Source organism: Pocillopora damicornis, chromosome 9, assembly GCF_964200805.1.
Source record: "Pocillopora damicornis chromosome 9, jaPocDami1.2, whole genome shotgun sequence".
NCBI lineage: Eukaryota > Metazoa > Cnidaria > Anthozoa > Scleractinia > Pocilloporidae > Pocillopora > Pocillopora damicornis.
Window position 1 is genome coordinate 128,724 of NC_142678.1, and position 17,880 is coordinate 146,603.

At 37.9% G+C, this 17,880-nt stretch overlaps 1 protein-coding gene and 1 pseudogene across 2 annotated transcripts; one reads left to right on the forward strand and one right to left on the reverse strand.

Moving 5' to 3' along the window:
- The first annotated feature begins 2,300 nt into the window (after nucleotides 1-2,300).
- On the forward strand, nucleotides 2,301-6,301 carry LOC149039499 (polyphosphatidylinositol phosphatase SYNJ1-like). Its single transcript, XM_089183114.1, has 6 exons — nucleotides 2,301-3,078; nucleotides 3,488-3,680; nucleotides 4,485-4,643; nucleotides 4,887-5,208; nucleotides 5,707-5,806; nucleotides 6,091-6,301. Exons 1-6 carry the CDS (start codon nucleotides 3,038-3,040, stop codon nucleotides 6,299-6,301), a joined length of 1,026 nt encoding a protein of 341 aa, XP_089039240.1. The 5' UTR covers nucleotides 2,301-3,037.
- A 1,823-nt stretch (nucleotides 6,302-8,124) lies between these two features.
- On the reverse strand, nucleotides 8,125-12,996 carry LOC149039500 (splicing factor 3A subunit 2-like; annotated as a pseudogene). Its single transcript, XR_016179603.1, has 9 exons — nucleotides 12,798-12,996; nucleotides 12,372-12,443; nucleotides 11,909-11,956; nucleotides 11,616-11,667; nucleotides 10,910-10,967; nucleotides 10,664-10,713; nucleotides 9,428-9,568; nucleotides 9,174-9,242; nucleotides 8,125-8,419 (listed from the first exon to the last, which is right to left on the reverse strand). The product of XR_016179603.1 is annotated as a splicing factor 3A subunit 2-like (transcript).
- Nucleotides 12,997-17,880: the final 4,884 nt, after the last annotated feature.

The window sequence follows — 17,880 nt, forward strand, 5'->3', positions numbered from 1 at the left end:
TAGAATGCGGAAACGTCAAGGGTTGTAATCGTTGTTTTTCTTCCAAGATTGTGTCTCTGGATTGGTCTTTGTGATATCAAGACGTAAGCAATATTGAAACTTAATTATGATAAAATGCTTCTCGAGGACCCACTCCCCCCCAACAAGTGAAAAGACTCTGTACGAACTTTTGCTTACGTTTCCTAAGCGTCGCGAATTCGACAAATCACCCTCTATGATATAATCATCTTGGATAGAAGATAACATAGAAGAGTTTAATCACCTGATGAATGGGACCAGATGAGGCCGAATAAACACAAACATACAAACACCAACCAGCTGCTCACATGTCACCAGAACATACGCATGATCACGTGATACGATACGGCGCAGCTCCTCGCCCCATTCCTTACGCTGATTTGAACTGAAATTGTTAAAAAAAAGTATCTTAAGTGAAAGTACAAAATAAGAGTCCTTTTATCACTTAAGACTCCAATATAACTGAGAGTATAAAGAATATAAATAGAGATGATTGTCATACAAAAAAAAATAGAAAATAGCATTATTAAAAATAGCGGAAATGACTCTACGTGGGTCATAATGCTCTATTTCTTTCCAGTCTGTGGATAAAGCCATTCTTCAATTAGCTGATGGTCGTAATCTGTTCGGTCCAGTACAACAACTCCGTTCCCTTTGTCAGGTTTTAAAATGACAATGTTTTTGTTCTTCCTTAGCTCCTTAAGAACTCTGAGTTCCTTGAGGTCGGCAGTCGTGGAAAGGTATAAAGAAACATAAGAATAAGCCAAATGAGAAAGATCCTAAGCAAGTTTTCTTGCTTGTTTGGTGTCTCTCAAGTTCTTGGCCATGGTGTGGTTGATGAGCTCAAAGCATGTGAAGACATCTGACTCATATATTTTTGGTAGACGGATGGAATGTGATAATCCAAATTTGAGAATGTTAAGTTGTTCTGATGTGAGACTGAGGGAGGACAGTCTTATTTGATGTAAAGGGAAGAGACGTATTGCGAGTGAGATTTTAAAGCTTCTTCCGGTGAGTCTTGATAAATTGAGCGGTTGCTTTAATAACGTTGTGATGTAATGTCCGTTTAAGAATATAAAAGTCAACGCTGTTCAGGACACTTTGGACATGAGTAGTTGACTGATCTCTAGCGTGGATCAATTTTCGAAGTTCCTTTGAGCGTTTGGCGATGGCACTTTTCAAAAGCTGCTTACGTATGGTGATGGTGTCGTGTCGGTTGGTGTTGGGAAGATTGAAGCTAAGAAACTTAGGAAAAACATTGAAAGATTGACAGTTGCGTAGGAAGCTTAAATCCAACTCAGCTTTGCGGGATTTGAACGAGATCATCTCAAATTTTCGCAGATCAGCTTTCCCGCTATGTCGCGAATGATGTTTCCAAAGGGTCTTGATATTAGCAGGCAAGTCAAGAATTTAAAGAAAGCGACAAAACTTTTGAGTTTGTGTGTGCTAGCTGTAATGCCTGTTACGTCGGTGAAACCTGCCGGCATTTTCCCACACGTGTTAGAGAGCACTTAGTCGGTGATAGGGCCTCTCACATTTTCAGGCATTTGAAAGATTCTCCGCACTGTCGCGCTTTGTGTTCAGCAGAGAACTTCCATGTTTTAGATCACGCCTCTACCGGTTTTCAGCTTAAGATAAAAGAGGCTATTCATATTCAAAGAGAACAACCATCTTTGAATCAATAATTACACCATGTAAATCTAAAACTATCTTTTTAATTCTCACACTTGCGTGCTTTACCTCTCTTCTTGTTGTCACTATTCATCTTAAACAGCATTGTTCTACTTTCTATATAATTCAACTTTCAACGCTTTGTATAGTAATTAACTGAAGATGACAGAAGTTTATGTCGAAACATGTTTTACAAACTCAAAAGTTTTGTCGCTTTCTTTAAATTCTTGACTTGCCTGCTAATATCAAGACCCTTTGGAAACATCATTCGCGACATAGCGGGAAAGCTGATCTGCGAAAATTTGAGATGATCTCGTTCAAATCCCGCAAAGCTGAGTTGGATTTAAGCTTCCTACGCAACTGTCAATCTTTCAATGTTTTTCCTAAGTTTCTTAGCTTCAATCTTCCCAACACCAACCGACACGACACCATCACCATACGTAAGCAGCTTTTGAAAAGTGCCATCGCCAAACGCTCAAAGGAACTTCGAAAATTGATCCACGCTAGAGATCAGTCAACTACTCATGTCCAAAGTGTCCTGAACAGCGTTGACTTTTATATTCTTAAACGGACATTACATCACAACGTTATTAAAGCAACCGCTCAATTTATCAAGACTCACCGGAAGAAGCTTTAAAATCTCACTCGCAATACGTCTCTTCCCTTTACATCAAATAAGACTGTCCTCCCTCAGTCTCACATCAGAACAACTTAACATTCTCAAATTTGGATTATCACATTCCATCCGTCTACCAAAAATATATGAGTCAGATGTCTTCACATGCTTTGAGCTCATCAACCACACCATGGCCAAGAACTTGAGAGACACCAAACAAGCAAGAAAACTTGCTTAGGATCTTTCTCATTTGGCTTATTCTTATGTTTCTTTATACCTTTCCACGACTGCCGACCTCAAGGAACTCAGAGTTCTTAAGGAGCTAAGGAAGAACAAAAACATTGTCATTTTAAAACCTGACAAAGGGAACGGAGTTGTTGTACTGGACCGAACAGATTACGACCATCAGCTAATTGAAGAATGGCTTTATCCACAGACTGGAAAGAAATAGAGCATTATGACCCACGTAGAGTCATTTCCGCTATTTTTAATAATGCTATTTTCTATTTTTTTTTGTATGACAATCATCTCTATTTATATTCTTTATACTCTCAGTTATATTGGAGTCTTAAGTGATAAAAGGACTCTTATTTTGTACTTTCACTTAAGATACTTTTTTTTAACAATTTCAGTTCAAATCAGCGTAAGGAATGGGGCGAGGAGCTGCGCCGTATCGTATCACGTGATCATGCGTATGTTCTGGTGACATGTGAGCAGCTGGTTGGTGTTTGTATGTTTGTGTTTATTCGGCCTCATCTGGTCCCATTCATCAGGTGATTAAACTCTTCTATGTTATCTTCTATCCAAGATGATTATATCATAGAGGGTGATTTGTCGAATTCGCGACGCTTAGGAAACGTAAGCAAAAGTTCGTACAGAGTCTTTTCACTTGTTGGGGGGGAGTGGGTCCTCGAGAAGCATTTTATCATAATTAAGTTTCAATATTGCTTACGTCTTGATATCACAAAGACCAATCCAGAGACACAATCTTGGAAGAAAAACAACGATTACAACCCTTGACGTTTCCGCATTCTAAAGAATTCCATAACGACAGGGCAGATTATATTTTCCATCCTCCATCATGACACCTTTTCTTTTTACGTAAACGCAGTCTTTCTTGTTATGAATAAAGCGCTAACTGAAAGCCAAAAGGAATCGAGCACGTACTATGGTTTATTTCAGAGATGTGGCTGTCCATTCTGTGAAAACAGGCCTCGGGGGAAGTGCTGGGAACAAGGGAGGCGTGGCCATCCGTCTGTTACTTCACGCCACTTCCATCTGTTTTATTTGCTCACATCTGGCTGCCGGTCAGTCGGGTGTGAACGATAGGAACAGTGACTATCACGATATTACATCAAGGATAGCTTTTCCCATGGTGAGAAAACATGTAATAGGATGTAGTATGTACCCGGCACACTATTGTATTCTGCTTTATGCGCCCTGATCGACTTGCTCAGGAGTGATTGGCATCTTCGATTTCCTTCTAAGCCGCCGAAGAGACAAAACTGCGCTTTGGGAGTTAAATTTTTTACAATTTTTTGGGATATTGGCAGATATAATCTAAATTTTTGGTTCTTGGGTGTAAACATTAAAACAGTTATTTTCCATAGTGTCGAGAGAAACGCTACACTTACTAAGGTGTTGCCTGGCTTCTGTTGAAGAATGTCTAACAGTCCTATCAGTTTCCTTTTAGCCAGCGGTAGTCGTGCGAAAGGATTTGGCGGAAGCGAGCAAAGAACAGTGGCAGCTCGTTCTTTTTTTTTCCTCTCTTGTGTCTTAAGCCTTTGTGCGGTTTTTTTTCACTCGCTTATCTCTTGATAAGGCTAAAAAAGTGGCTGAAATGACTGCTTTACAGGCACCACTTTTTCAAAAAAAAGTTGTAGTTTCTACTAAGCATTATTTTATTTATTTTCAAGTAACAGAGACCTTTTGTTATGTTATGTTAATTTCTTTTCATTTTTGTTGACAATTATCAGTATCCTTGGTTATCCCCTTAAGTCATTTTATCGCTTGATTCCAGGTCCAGAGGTTCATTTTGTCATTTGTCATGTTGATTATTCCCAAAAAGTCGAACTAATTTGCACGTTATCTATGAATGAAGAGTCTGTTTTTCCAAAATCTTTAGCGAAGTATTTTAAGATGCACTCTATACAATTGTGTTGTTACATGGTCCTCCTAGGGTCGCAGCTTGACCTCACATGACTATGTATTCTGGTGTGGAGATTTCAACTATCGCATTGATCTGCCAATAGACAAAGTGAAAGAACGGATTAAAAACAAACAATGGGAAGAACTTTTAAAGGAAGATCAACTTATCAAACAAAGGAATGAACACAAGGTAAACTATGTGCCAACTCTAAAATGGTACGGAAACTTAACTGATTATCTATTCCAGAAAAGGTCCATATTGTCTAACTTCAGTTTGCCCCTCGGAACGATAGAAATTTCCGCCCAATCGCACTTCGGGTTCAGTTCGTTATCGCGCATGTGCAAATAACTGACATCACAAGTAATCGTTGTGACAACTTTACTCTATTCTCTTGTCATTTCTTTCAGTGATTATATTTTGTTTATTTGTAAGGTCTTCTGCGCCTTTCATGAAGGAAAAATTGCGTTTGCTCCAACTTACAAGTACGACTTATTTTCTGACGACTACGATACAAGCGAGAAGATGCGTATTCCTGCCTGGACCGACCGCGTACTTTGGAGACGGAGAAAGCCTCGGTACAAGTCAACCACATTAGTACGTAAACATGTGTCTGCGCAGCAGAATCAATTGGAACAGGGGTATGAATCACTCCTGATGGGAGGGGGGGACGGGGAAGATGATAATAGCAACGATGAGGCTGAGGCAGACAAAGGAGACGAGAAAGGCGAAATTAAGCATCAGGATGAAAATGAAGGTGAAAAATAATGGAGACGACAAGTCACACTCTCTTTTGACAGCTAGCAGCTGAATACAAAGCCATGTGCTTTAGCTCCTAGACAAAAATACTTGACCGGTCATTTCTTCAATAAATGATTCGCTCTGACTCAAAATTTTCAGCGCTTATAATTCGGATTGTGTCCTTTCTTGCTGGGGTATTAAATCTTTTTACCCTGTGACAACTTTTTATTGATGGTCACCACTGTAAAGGAGAGTCTATCATGATAGTGTCAGAATTATTTTGGGCCGTAAACTCCTTGAACGAGTTTAAATTTCCATAAAAATTCATGAAGTACACACACTGGATAGTCTTTAAGTCACCAATTGATCATTATTCCCCCTAGATATTTTTTTGATTCTGTAACAAGTGTAGATCTCATTTTTTCGCTTTGTTGACATACTACTGGAATAGAGAGATCTATACTGTCTTACCGTAATTAATTGTTTTCCTAATTGCCTTTTTTTTCCCTTTTAGACAAGAAAGGCGATAAAGCACATGAAGGGGGAGGAATTAATTTCTCTGCGGGAAAAGTTTTATACTACGGCCGGGCTGAGTTGAAAACCTCAGATCACAGGTACATATATTGTCCTTTAAATGGAGCAGGTAGCTTAAAGTGGGAATTTTCTCATCTTTACTGGCTATGTGGGATCAGCGGTTATTTAACAACATTGTTGGGGTCTTTGTGTAGTTTTTTTTTCCAGCTGTTTGGCTTAACTTCTCATGTTTAGGCATATAAGGAAAAGCAAAACGTGATACATAGTTGTATAAGACATGTTGTTGAAAACAGGATTTTACGCTCATACTAAATTATGATGACATTTGTGCCCACTGCAAGTTTACGTTAATACTCTTCCACAGGCCAGTTGTTGCCCTCGTAGAGATTGAGATACAGCAGGTTGATTGGAAGAAACAGTGTGACGTACATGACCATGTCATGAGAGCAATGGGTCTTGCTGACCCTACTATTGTGGTTACGAGTGGCGAAGCAGCTGAAGAGGATGCTGGGATTGATGTGTCGGAGCTTCTTGATGCTGTGGAGCCTTATGGGACGGTTGTATTAGTGAGGTGAGAATGAAATTACCCAGTTACTGACGACAATGGTAAGGTGACGCCACGTTTCTGTCTAAAAAAAGAAATTACTAAATTAACAGATATTCCAAAATTGGCGTTATACTTATTCATTCCGCCGGCGCTTTTCAAGGAAATATTGAAAATTTTATAAGCTGTAGCGAACTGGTTACAGGAAAACTTACGGTTACTTCCCACCTTCGAAGGCCGAAAAATAAACTTTTTCTTTTATTTGGCTAGACTGAATTCAACATTTTACCTAAGGTTTCCAAAAGAAAAAAATTATTTAATCTCCGAAAGCATCCGAGTTCCTTTGAAAAACTTATTTTCAGATAAAGGTAGTCAAATTAGGAAGATGTCGTAATCTCGTACCTGGGCGAATCCCCTGGGGGAAACCTGGATTGTGGAGATCTTTTCCTCAGAACCATAGTTTTGAACTATTCACCTTTATCACCTCCATATCTCCATATTTAAAGATATACTACTTGAATTCCGCTGGAATTACTTGACACTTTTGGTTCAAATTCCCTACCCCTGCCAGGCAAGTTTCAAATTCACCACCATTGGGCACGGGGGGCGAGAAAGGTCAAGCCAAGATTGACTGGCACATAATGAGCTTAAGCATAATATGTACTTTTAAAACAGACGAAGAAGGTTAATAAAAGAAGTGTGAGTGACAAATAACGGTTGCGCTTGCCAGGCAAGTGGTTTTTGTTGGCTTGACTCCCATTCCCACGGTTTTTCGCGTGCCCTCTTCTATCACCCGTTTCAACTCGCCGAGAATCTGGAACAAGCTAGAATTAAACTGACAGAATAAAACTGACAGAATAATGTCTTCTTCTCAGCGCTCGTCTCGAACTTTTCGTTTCTTCGAAAGTAAGGCTGTGTTCCTAGGCGGGGTTTTGTCAGCGTATCGTTTTTGTATTTCTTAGCTCGCGATGTCATTAAAGTTTGCTTCTCTATTTGGGACCTCTGTAACCTGATAGACCACTTCTTAAACCTGTGGTTAATCAAGTTTGACCCATAGATAGTATGCGGCGTGTGTAAATTGCGCTTTAGGAGCCGGTAATAAATCGTAAATCAACCGTATGACTATGTACGTAAAATAAAGAGAGGTCTTGTTTTGACACTTATTCCATTTCTAATTTCCCTCTCTACCCATTTGTTAGGGCGGTATCGCTGTTACAAATGACTGGAAACTGATTAACAAGCCCAGTCTTCCAACCACTGGTAGGACAAGCCCATTTTTCGTCCCATCCCTTATCCACCAGCTTGACATGCCCAGTCTCCCTCTCCTCCCTTATCCACTAGCTTGACATGTTCAGTCTCTCTCTCCTCCCTTAACCTTTCATCGTAGTCGAATACCGTTACGTATACCGTAGTATACGCATATGTTTTATTGCTGTTTTCAGCAAGTTTGAACTATTAAGGAAATGCCACAAGGCTATCTTTGTGTTTTCATTTCAAAAGTTTGTTTCATGGACATTTTTGTTTAAAGGAGCCTTTGACTATATTTTGAGCCATTCAGAGCATCTTCTTAAACAGAAGGAAACCTCAAATTAAATGGGACTTTGGATAAGGACAAAAAAAATTTATATGAATTCCCAATGACAAAAAGACAAATTTAGCCTAAAAGTTTGTTAAATGGACACAAAGTGTGATGTAACTGCGTCTCTGATATACCGTATCTCTAGGATTGAGGTTATGGCATCCTTTTCCCAATTTCCTTATTTAGCTGCAACTTGAGCAACTTTACCTTGCCATCGTTACTGAAGTTTTAGGCACACCGATATTTTCTGTTGAAACCAAAGAGACACAACCTTCCCAAGTTGTAAATTCCACTTTATTACATAGATGATAGTATTTAAGAGTCTCCTAAATCAATTTTACTCTTTAGTCAAACTCAAAGTGTCAAAAAGAAAGCATGGTCCTACAAAGTTAACGTAAACAACATAGCTTATCAGCGCTGAGCAAATGGGTTGAGTGGATTGGCAGATGGAATGTTCCTCGGAGGAGGTGGGGCTAAACCTGGTGGCACACCTGGCTGATTGACACTTCTCTTCTGCTGTTGCTGTTGAATTTGAATGGGAGTCAACCGGAAATGAAACTGAAGGAAAAACTGTAAGAAACGAGAACAGAGAGTTAACTTTAATGTTAAACCATACAGGAAACCCTAAAATGAAAACCCCTTGGCTACAAAATTCCTAGGTTTAATGTACAATAAAGTTCATTGATAATATTTTTTTTTGCAGGACCAAACTTGTTGTTAACTTAAAATGGAAACAAACCCCAATGAATGGAAGATGGGTCTCATGAACCAGACAACACAAGTTACTTAGCTTTCTTAGATTTACTTTTCACCCTCATTTGCCATCAGCCATGTGGAAGAGCTAAACTTCCACTAATCTAACCTAACTTAATTATCTTTACAGTAAATTGAGTTTCAAACTTAAGGCGGTGAAGTCCAGTATTGATAAGAGTCTGAGGGGTGTAAGCAGGATTTTCTGTAAGGGGGGGGGGGGGGAAAGAGAGGAGGAGGGGGGGGGAAGAGAGTTGTTTCCAATGCTGGTATTTTGAGGAATACCAGATCTTTTCATAATGGCAAATCATCAGTATTTCTTAACATAAGTAAGGGTCACATGTATCTTAAGATGAGTCCCAACTATGCCCCCAGGTGGTATAACCTGCCCTCTAGCTATGCGTTTTCCTTTCCTTGCTACTACCATTTGATCAATGTCTCCTAATTCTTAGATTGCACACTTTTATGAACTACAGTATCGGTGTTACAGTGTATTACAGTTCATAGATACATGTAATTTAACCTTAATATGATATCTCCTCCCATAATAATTACATGCTGAATATGTTCTGACCTGTTTTGTGTCTTTATTCCATTCAGTCCAAAGTCTCCCTTCATCTTTGTCGATTTCCCGACTTGGAATCTGTGATGAAAAAAAATTAATATCCATAAAACAATTCAAAATCTCTATTTGACCCATTGTCCAAAAAGAATTTAACTGATGATTGACCAATCATGAAGCATAATTTTGTGGGTGAGGGTGGACCTTAGTTTACATGATGTAAAGTTAAACAGAGAGATCATCAAAAGGCTAAAACAAGTAATCACCTTGAATGCTATGGTTTCATACGGCTCTGCTGCAAACAGGAGATACTGCCACGCCTTGTCAGGAGGTTCAATTCTCTGTTCATAGGCTGACATGAAACGGTGTCTTGGAGTGATGCCTTCTGCTATCTCTGGGTAATCCACCTGGAAAACATTCATGACTACAAGTTACTAGAAGTCTTCTTAAAATTCATTGGTTGATTGATTTAATTCCATTATCTTATTTAAACATAGTGGTTGAATGCATCAGTAATGAAGGGAATATTCCTGGGATTCCACCAATAAATAACACTTAAGGAATTCACTGCTGAATACATTTTCAAGTTCACTCAGTTAAAATAAAAAAAAAGAAATTGTGATCACTTAAATTGCATTCAGCATTTGGAGGCAGGAAACAGGTTTGTTTTCAACAGCAAGCAGAAGGAAAATTTTTACACAAAGATCATGTAGTTACAAAGAAATTACTTAAAGCAACTGCAAGTCAAAAAGTGATGTACCAATGGAAAAAAATAGAATCTGGCTCAGCCAGGCAAAGAAAGGTTCGGGTCTTAAGCCTGGTTCACATATAGTGTCAAAATTTGAGAAAATGTGCATATCAAAATTTATTACACACAGGAAGTTATCTTGTATGTTTCTTGTAGACTGCCTGTTGAAGGTGTTTAGTATTATGTGATATTGGATGGTTACCATCAATCTGGAGCTGTCTATGACTGTTTGGAAGCTTTTGAGCAAACTTATGAAGTGAGATTTTAAACACCTCGAGATATTTTGGAGTTTTTTCAGTCAAATTTAACCAATGTAAACAAGTTTTGATATAAATATTTGATTGATATTGTCATATAACATCAGTGCACCAAAGGCCATAACCCTTAAAAGGGCTGTGGGTTTGTGAGTTCACTTCCCATCTCACCACCCCCTCCCCCCCCCCCCACATTCCCATACAGTTTTTCATTTTACAGGCCCTCACATGCTTATAATGCATTATTTTTGTCTGAAAATACACCACAGAGTGGTATAAACCAGTGTGAAAATGCTCAAGGAAAAATTGTGTAGAATGAAACAATTAATAAAAAAATTGTCTGATCAAATCTCTCTGTGCTAGTATTTTATTTTATTTTCAATTTGTACACTGACTTAGTGGCATTCTTGGTGGTTTCCTTGATGCATCAGATATTAAATAAACCTTTCATTGTTTACAACGGCAATGAAAGTATGTCCACAAAGATACACACATATTACCTGAAAGAGTAAACTATGCTGTCCAGTATCGGGATCTCTCTGCTTTGTAACTTATTACAGGAAAGGAAAAGAACAATACAGCAAGGTGTTAGCAAAATATAAAAAGATTTTGAATTTGTTTAATTTGAATTTTCCTTCATCCACAAGACATTGCTAGAGCTCCTAACCAAAATTACAACTTGTTTTTAAAAAAAATAATAAACCCAGCCAAATTTTTAAAACTTTAACATAAACATATTCTAATACCTTTGTAGCCAGGACAACCAATTTTAACAAACTTTTTAACAGATACTCTTGGTTTTTCCTGTAAAAAAAATAAAAAGGTAATTTACAAACTTTAAACAAAATGCCTTTTTTTCTTGAAACAACAACTTTTCTTTGCACCCAAGCATCCCTTTCCTAGTTTGACGAACAATTACCAAAAAAAAAGGAGAGCAATGGATGTCCTAAATAACTATAAGGGCCTAGATAAACAAGGAAATCACCCTTGGGAGCACAGATTTAGTCTAAAATATGAAGTTTTAGGATGAATTACAGTTTACATATGGCAGCTTGCATGTTTGCATAAAACAATTGAAACATAAAGCACATCAGGATAAAATAGATGGTCAAAATCCACATCAAATTTATCTAAGGTAAAAGTAACTGATACCTAAAACCAAATATAATAAAACTGCCTGAGATGTAGTATTTTAACCCTTATACTCCTGGTAGTGACTATATCTATACATTATCCTGCTAACAGGTATTGAGGATTTCAAACTTATCAGGTAGAAGTTGTTATCTTGATCTAAAATCAAATTCTTGTAACCAATTTACAATGGAATGTGCATCAGCTAGAGAGGAGAGTCAACAATCAGATCTTGGGAGTTAAAGGATTGATCATGGACGACTCAGTTATGAGAAAATTACATGCTGACTCTTATTAAGTGTCACAACATTAGGTACTCACAGGTGCTGGTTGAGCTGGGGCCTCCTTTGCTTCTTTAGCAGCTCGACGAGCCCTATGGAGTTAAGTCATAAATGTTATTCTAAGAATTGTTAATCTGGATGTATTTCTACATGTACAGTATGTCAGCTATTTATTCAATCCGCAAGGCAGACTTTCATTCTTCCTGCATCCTACATGGACCTACACTAGTTATTGCTCATATGCACCAATAATTGTTTCAGTTTCACTATGTAATGTCTTCCAGTATTAGGATAATGTGATTTCTAGTTATTATGATTAACATGACTCCTTACAGATTTGACTGATGTTTTTTTTCCTTGGGTATGGGCAAGATAGCTTCCCTTTAAAAAAATAAAAAATAACAATCAATGCATAAATCTGGGTTACTCAGAGTGTAGTGATGATGGATAGATTACTTTTCCATTTGGTACAGTTTGCTATTTTTCAGCTGAATCACTTTTCAGCAGATAAATGCAAGCAAGACAAACTGTAGCACCAGAACTTGTGTAGTCACTTTATTTTATTTACTAAGATACAGAATTAATTTTGTGAACTCTAAATATTTGGAGGTGGAATTTGCATTTGATCTTAATTATTATAATTATATCTGGCCATTTAAAACATCCAAATAAGACAGATGTGAAATTATTTGTAAAATTTACTCCAAAGAAAAAATTTCCATAGCTTTCCCTTGATTAAAGTATCATCGATAAGTGAACAAGGTAACATAAGTTACTTCGAAGCTAAACACCTTACCTCATTGTTGTGAAGAGTAAGACATAATTTGCATTCGTAAGAACCAAGATGATTTTTCATAAAATAGGGATCCTGAAAATCAAAAAGGATATAAGTTCAACATCACTCCTTAAAATAAAATAATCTTGAAAATACCATCAGTAACTGTATAAATGAAAACCTCAACAAAAATGACATCGTTATATTGTTACCTTGTGGTAAACTTTCAAAATAACGTGGAAATAGTAAAGTTGAAAATACGTTGAACATGTATGTGTATACCAATAATGAAGCCGAAAACCGTAAAGTCGAGAGCTCTTCATACCATATGCTCATAGATTTTTGCTAATGTACGCGTGCAAGTCCTATCGTGGGCCATGCACGCGAGTTAAAACAAGCTCGTGCACACATTGTGAACCAACGACGTAAACTATGAAATATATTTACCTTGTTGAGATCGATTGTTTCTAAAGCAAGCTGTCGTAGACGTTCTCGACGGTCTCTATTCGATTCTGACCACGAAGCTACACCACCCGAGCCCGTTTTTCCTCCTGCGCGGTTTTGAAAATCCATGTCGGACAAAGTGCGATAAGGAAAACGTTGAAGAAGAAATATGGCGGCTGTGGATGTAAGAGAGACTGGAACAAAGAGGGCCTCTGGGTAACGCCTCGCTTTCGCGCGATCAATCTGATCGTTTCCATAGATCGAATCGACTAAATTTCTCTCTTATGTGTTCTGATGATAAGATGTATGGCGCCAATTGTACCACCCGGTGCTTTCGTAAATCAACTCTACCCCAACCTTCACACACATTATTGATGGAGAGAGAGAGAGAGAGAGAGAGAGAGAGAGAGAGAGAGAGAGAGAGAGAGAGAGAGAGAGAGAGAGAGAGAGAGAGAGAGAGAGAGAGAGAGAGAGAGAGAGAGAGAGAGAGAGAGAGAGAGAGAGAGAGAGAGAGAGAGAGAGAGAGAGAGAGAGAGAGAGAGAGAGAGAGAGAGAGAGAGAGCCATAGGAATGGGCACTTTTGTAACCAAAAAAGGGAACTTTTGTAACCTGATAGGGAACTTTTGTAACCAAGGTAGGGAACTTTTGTAACCCAAGGCACTTTTGTAACCTAATTGGGGCACTTTTGTAACATTCGATAGGGCACTTTTGTAACAGTAGGGCACTTTTGTAACAGTATAGGGCACTTTTGTAACAAACTGGCACTTTTGTAACTGTGACCATTTTTGCCACCTCAAACTGATTCTTTTGTTCCCGTTTTTTTTGTAAAGGACCCTAGTCAGGCACACCTTTGCTTTTGTTTCCATGTGAGAGTTTGGCTATTATATTTTATTCGGAGCATGTCGAAATGAAGGAAATCACTGTGAAACTACCAGAGATAATTAAACATACTTTCAGGAACACAACTGACAGTAAAGCAGTAAGATTTTGCTTCACCGTGTAATATCAATAATTTCGATGGCATCGAAAATGGCGGAGGCTGACTAGGGTCATTTAAGCCTGGTTTTACTAGCGACGCAAGCACAAGCGTAAGCACAAACGCAAGCAAAGGGGATGATCCAAGGGAAAACGAAATTCGGCGCAAACACAAAGTAAATTTTAAGTAATTTTATTATTGCCTGTGCTGCTCAGCAATTTTTAAAAGAACAACGTGCAATTTAGTTACTCTTGTTAACATAACTGGAACTAACATATTCCATTATTTCATGGGAAATCAACTACAACAAAGTAAAGAGCTTATTGATGCTGATGCAATTTGGTTACTCTTGCTAACATAACTGGAACGAACATATTCCTTTATTTCATAGGGAATCAACTACAACAAAGTAAATAGCTTATTGATGCTGATGGGATGTGATAAACTTACGGGCTTGTTTAGTTGCCCATATTCTGCCCTCTGTTTAAAGAAAATACACGTAAATGAAAATCTTCAAAGTCGAGCGTACTGGCTATCCGAGCTTACTGGATACAAGTAAAGTTAAAGCCTACAATCTTTGTAGCAATAAATGTGATTGCGCTTTCTCAAGTCAAATTGTTGGCAAGACATACCGTGAAAAGAGGAGTAATAAACGCAACGTACATGAAGTGCCATACATTTCCCCTAAAGGTATTCCCTTAAAGGTAACCCTTAAAGCCTCAGCTAGAAAAATGTATTTTTTGGCTTGTAAAGATGATATGATTTTTGGAAATATCGCGCCACCAATGTGTGTTAAGAATCAGCTAAAAATTACTCTAAATGGAGTGTCGTCATATCACCCGAGTGCAGTTTTGCCATAAGAGAAAACATTTTCCAAACATTGCGTCACCCACGCAAAAAAAAAGAACAATTCGTACAGAAGCGGCTTTCTGGGTATGTCTCGACAACTGCAACGTTTTGCTAAAACAACAAACAATCTCACATACACCTAAATTAATGGGTCAGAATCATAAGCAACAGAGCTGTCAACTTCAAAAGTTATTGATGCTCCTTTGAGTTGATGTTGTTTGAAATAAAAACCGCGCGCTAATTTATTTAAGGAAAAAAATCTCTGTTACAAAGCTAGAATGATTTCTTTTGCGCTTGGTCCTAACTGCTCAATATTGGTTCATTGCGCTGTTCAAGTAAACTACCATTGGCTGCTGTAATTACCTCAGTTTTTTGCTGAAAAAGTATTGAAAAACATTCTATTACCTCTGTCTTTAATATTAACTCAACGAAACGTGTCTTAGTGAGTTTAAGCATGACGGTTACGGCAGACGGAAAACGGCAAAGATTACCGCTGATTTTTTATTCTTTTCTTCTAATCCTTAAATAAATCACACAAAAAAAAGATGAAAAATGTCTTCTACTATTCAGCGCAAATACAAATATTTTCACTCTACTGTACAGACAGCTGAAGACAGACGGGAAAAGTTTCATTTTTGCTGTTTGCCGTAAACGTCATGCTTAACCTCTTTATTAACTCAACCGAACGTGAACAAGATACACTTGTTGCAAATAACTTGCCATAGAATAATTTTACAACAAATCGAGGTACAGTCAGCCAAGGAGAGGTGTAGTTCGCGGTAACCCCTAAATGCCTTCTTACTTGGGCCTATTCACATTGTGCGTGGCAACTTTTTGCAACTTTTGGGAATGTGAAAAACTTTGTAACAAACAAGCGAATACGCGCCAATTTTCCTCTGCATAGAAACAATTAATTTTGAAAACCTTTCAGATTTGGTACAAATGTATTTTTTACTTATTGCGATTATCTCTTATGAGTATCTTTTGGCCGGAACAAGTTTGCTGCAAAGTACTAGCACAATCTGGACAGGCTTACTCTTAACTAAAAATGTTAAAACCACTCGCCTTTGCTTGTTAGCAGTGGTAGTAATGAATCGGTTAACTGATTCATGTGCTTCGTTTGATCTTATCGAGCTGCTGGTAGTGTAAACTGCACACGCGCTGATAGGGTAACTTCTGATATATATCGCGGACACTTCCTGTTTCTTTAAATCCATTTCATTAAGTCCAGCTTTTTTTCGACGAGTTACGATTAAAGCTAACGTTGGAAGCATAACTATGCATTTCTTTTGTAAAATCATCCTTTTTTCGGAATATTTAGAAATGAAACAAAATCTATGCATAGCGTAATAAAGATTAAAGTTAAAATATTAAATCAAGAGATTTTTGCCCATAAAACTATTTTGTCAGTCGTTTTGTATTTCAACGTAATTGGATTACGATCATCTGGAGCAAATACCTGTGTGTGAGGTAATTCGACATTTTCATTCTTTCCCGCGTTAGCAATCTTCTTTCCTTTTGTAAGAATGTAGACCACTTACAATGTTTCAAGTAATCCACCCGCCCTAGAAAAAATAACTCTTGCATGCATAGCATGCCTATGTTTTGAGACAGGTGTATGCCCTTGGCCAGACTTGAGCTCACTATTTCAGTATACTAGTCCGACACCCGTAGTATCATTACACTTGATTCCACGGATTCAGTACCATCCAGGTATCCCAGTTACCCTGCTCACAGGGTCTAGTTAACTGAAGTGAGCAGTCTGTTCAACAGTGTTTCGAGTTTCGATTAACCCTGTACTTACAGAGCAACTGTTACAGAGCCACTCTCGGTAAAAGTGCATGTATGAGATGTGCGACTTGATTCTTCAGCAATTAAGAGCAAATATATATTGTCTTTGTTCATTTTTTAAGAATGCTGAGGTGAAAAAAATAACCAAAAGTGATTCAAATTAATTGCATGGTGTAGTGTAGTGTAGTGCAGTGCAGTGCAGTATACAAGTGCGAGCGTGCTTTCGAGCTGAACTAGCGCGCTTTTTGAGCTACTCGAAAAATTAAAAATAACCGAGAATGATAAAATGAAGTCACCAAAATATAACACTAAAACCCATAGAAAAGTAGATGGTTTCTTAGTATAGCCCCGAATGAGTAATACTAATAACCTATGACTTGTGTAAATTGTTCAAGAGGAAAAGGGGGGCGTTAGCATTTATTTAGCCGCTCCCTTTCCATCTTAACCAAAATATTACTGGATATTCCTCCGTAGACACTAAAATTAAATAAAATTCTGAAGATTCCTCTAAAAAAGAACAATTGAAATAAAAACAGAGATGAAATGGCCGGCCAACCATTCAAAAACAATTTCCTGAGATGTTCACGAGATGAACGCAAAAGGCGACTATGAGCGGTCCTGAGACAATTAGACTTACAGGCGTGGTGCATCATATTTTGCGCTACTAATCGCAGTGCCTTTTAGTTGCTGTCTTTGTCTTTTAATGGAATCAATTGCGTCCATCCCATTCCCGTTGTTTTTGAGGATATTCATGATTGAATTTGAGCCTTGGTTTCTTCTGGATCCTTTGGGTAGTTGTTTGACAAACGGTGTGATCAATCTATAAACGCTCACACTATTTAAATTAACAACACTCATTTTGGATACCTTTCCGGTATGTAGGAAACCATACAAGCAACGTTCTTGCATGTGAAGCGTTTCCCAGTATACCTTTCATGATCATTCACCAATGCATTGAGTCACACATTCAACTGTAAAGCCAATATATCTCTATCCCCGATAACGCAATATGCGGCAAGGTTGCATAAACCCTTTTCTCAGTGCTGGTTCCCTTGCGTTTTATAGGAAAGACCTGAAATTTTTATCACTTATTTCTACTGCAGTAATGTCTATATTGGTTGACCTTTTTTTCCCAATCTCTAACAAAATTAACCCGAAATCACTTGTTGGAACTTCTAGCAAATAGGGACTTTTTGTAACCTTACCGGTTTTGAGACATGGGTAACTTAAAAAATTCACCAAAAAATCAGAAAACATCCAATTCACTTCTCGTTTTCTTTGTCAGATTTAAAAAAGACGTGTAAAACTTCCTTTGAAATTTCGTGGATGCTGGTTGATTCAAAGTGACTCAATCTATTTTTCAAACTGGCGATGCAAAAAACGGGCTATTTCCGAATCGTGATTCTTTTCATGGACATGAAAAGTCATATACATACACGATAAAATTTTCTGGGCCGCAATATCTCGAAT

What these genes read in the sequence shown, in the direction of transcription:
- LOC149039499 (XM_089183114.1), top strand. Translation starts at nt 3,038, where the DNA reads ATGTTTGTGTTTATTCGGCCTCATCTGGTCCCATTCATCAG. An exon ending in CATCTGGTCCCATTCATCAG is followed by an intron (nt 3,079 to 3,487) that starts GTGATTAAACTC and finishes GGTTTATTTCAG; the next exon opens with AGATGTGGCTGTCCATTCTG. An exon ending in TTGAAAACCTCAGATCACAG is followed by an intron (nt 5,807 to 6,090) that starts GTACATATATTG and finishes ACTCTTCCACAG; the next exon opens with GCCAGTTGTTGCCCTCGTAG.